Source organism: Phytophthora parasitica, assembly GCF_000247585.1.
Source record: "Phytophthora parasitica INRA-310 unplaced genomic scaffold supercont2.12, whole genome shotgun sequence".
Classification (NCBI taxonomy): Eukaryota; Oomycota; class Peronosporomycetes; order Peronosporales; family Peronosporaceae; genus Phytophthora; species Phytophthora nicotianae.
The window spans coordinates 978,345-980,099 of record NW_008648998.1 but is presented as its reverse complement, the minus strand read 5'-3'; the positions used below and the strand labels follow the sequence as shown (position 1 = coordinate 980,099).

The 1,755-nt window shown below is 50.5% G+C and overlaps 1 protein-coding gene across 1 annotated transcript in view; it reads left to right on the top strand.

The window, feature by feature from the left end:
• Positions 1-1,652, top strand: part of PPTG_22166 (hypothetical protein) — a gene marked incomplete at both ends in the record, with an annotated part of 5,570 nt that extends 3,918 nt beyond the window's left edge. Inside the window, 2 exons of the mRNA XM_008902060.1 lie at positions 12-1,481; positions 1,551-1,652. Coding sequence (XP_008900308.1) covers positions 12-1,481; positions 1,551-1,652 — 1,572 coding nt within the window. The remainder of the gene's footprint in view (positions 1-11; positions 1,482-1,550) is intronic.
• Between the last annotated feature and the right edge of the window lie 103 nt (positions 1,653-1,755).

Sequence of the window (1,755 nt, the reverse complement as noted above, 5' to 3'; positions counted from 1 at the left end):
ATGAGGCGAAGGACGCATTGGACGATGTGTTTAAGCCGAGTAATCTGGTGGTTTTTAGTGCGAAGCGAAAAGACTCCATCGTAAAAGCGCGGCAATCCATCGAGCAAGCGATCATCGACAAACCGAACCTCAGTATTACGATGCCGGCGACCTACTCACAAGTTTTGGCGCAGATTGTCAAGACAAGACGACCCGATGCAAACGCGACACCAGCAAACCGAGTGAAGCAAGTGATCGTGCCCTTCCGTGCATTATTCAACAAGCTAATGGATGTTCCGAATTTAGAAGACGCAGGCAAATGTCAAGCGATTCTTCGAGTTCTGCACAACCTGGGGGATATCCTATGGTACGAAGACAATGGCAAAGACAGAGACAGTATCGCCAACCCTGACGAGTTGATTATTCTCGACCCGAAACTGATGCTTGACATTGTCCGCGAGGTCGTCAATCACAATTACGATACGCGGAAAGGCAATCTTTATGAAGCGCTTCGTCGTGATGGCACGCTACATCACTCGCTGCTCATAACATTCACGTGGTGGGAAGCATTGAAGGAAGCAGGTGACAATATGGTACCGCTGTTCAAGCGCTTTCTACAGCACTTCAACTTGGCGTACCCAGCAAGCATCGCGGAGAAGCTCGACGAAGTCGACATGATTGTACCGATGTACTGGAAAACGAGAGCAGAAGCTCAAGAGACAGTCAAACCATTGGCAAAACAGCCATCCATGTTGACGCGAATCAACGTCACTGGGTCGGCCTTTGCAAAGTGGCAGTACTCGCTACCCGCCGCCATATCCGAGGCTGTGTATGTGAACTTCGTGGTGCAATGCTACCGGCAAGACGCCGCTCGTAACGTCGGACCGGCTCACGTCGAGTGTTTCGTTCGCGGTGAGTTTTGCGCCGTCATCAAGTTTGTTGCTGACAAATCGGGGCGATGCGACGACATCGTGATCGAAGTGGCTGCGGCAACACATGAGGTTGCGTGGGCGGAGATGCGGGACATTGTCATGTCGATGGAGAATGTTTTGCGCAAGTACCCAGGTCTGAAGTCAACGAAGCAGGGAATGCTCGAGCGGTACATCGTAAAACCCGATGACGATGGCGAACATGATCACATAGTGGTGAGCGGTCTAGTTGCTAATCCATCTGAGCTGAAACGAAAGCGACTCAAGATGCCATGGTTGCCTCTTGATTTCGACTGGTATATCCAGCGCGCGTGGGAAAATCCGGGGAAGCTCGAAGAACTTCGAGCACAGAAGATCACGCTTCAGTTACCCCATCGACTGGATGTGTTGAGGCAGCTCGTAGTCAGCAGTGAAACTCGCCAATTGCCAGCGCTGTGGACACTGTTGTATTCGAAGGAAGCATCAGAGATTGTGCTTCGCATACACAGCGACATATCAGGGCTGTGCTACCATGTGCCGCTGCGGATTACTGTCCCAAATAAATTCGTCATGGAGCACAGCGACTCCATTCAGGTGAACTTTTGCTCATCTGATTGTTGGCTGAGAACGCTGGTGCGAGACTTATCGTTTTTTGCTGAATAGGCTGGTGTTTTAGTGCTCTCGGTTCTCTCCTCGCTGATTCCAACCGACATCGCTAAAACTGCCGTGGAGATGGCGCTATCTGGTACTGTAACAAATGCTTGATCGTTCGATTCGAGTTTGTGGATTACTGACACTGAACTGTATCAAACATTTGCGCCGTAGTATCAAGCACTGCACTAGATCACGCACAGACAGTCAACTCGAT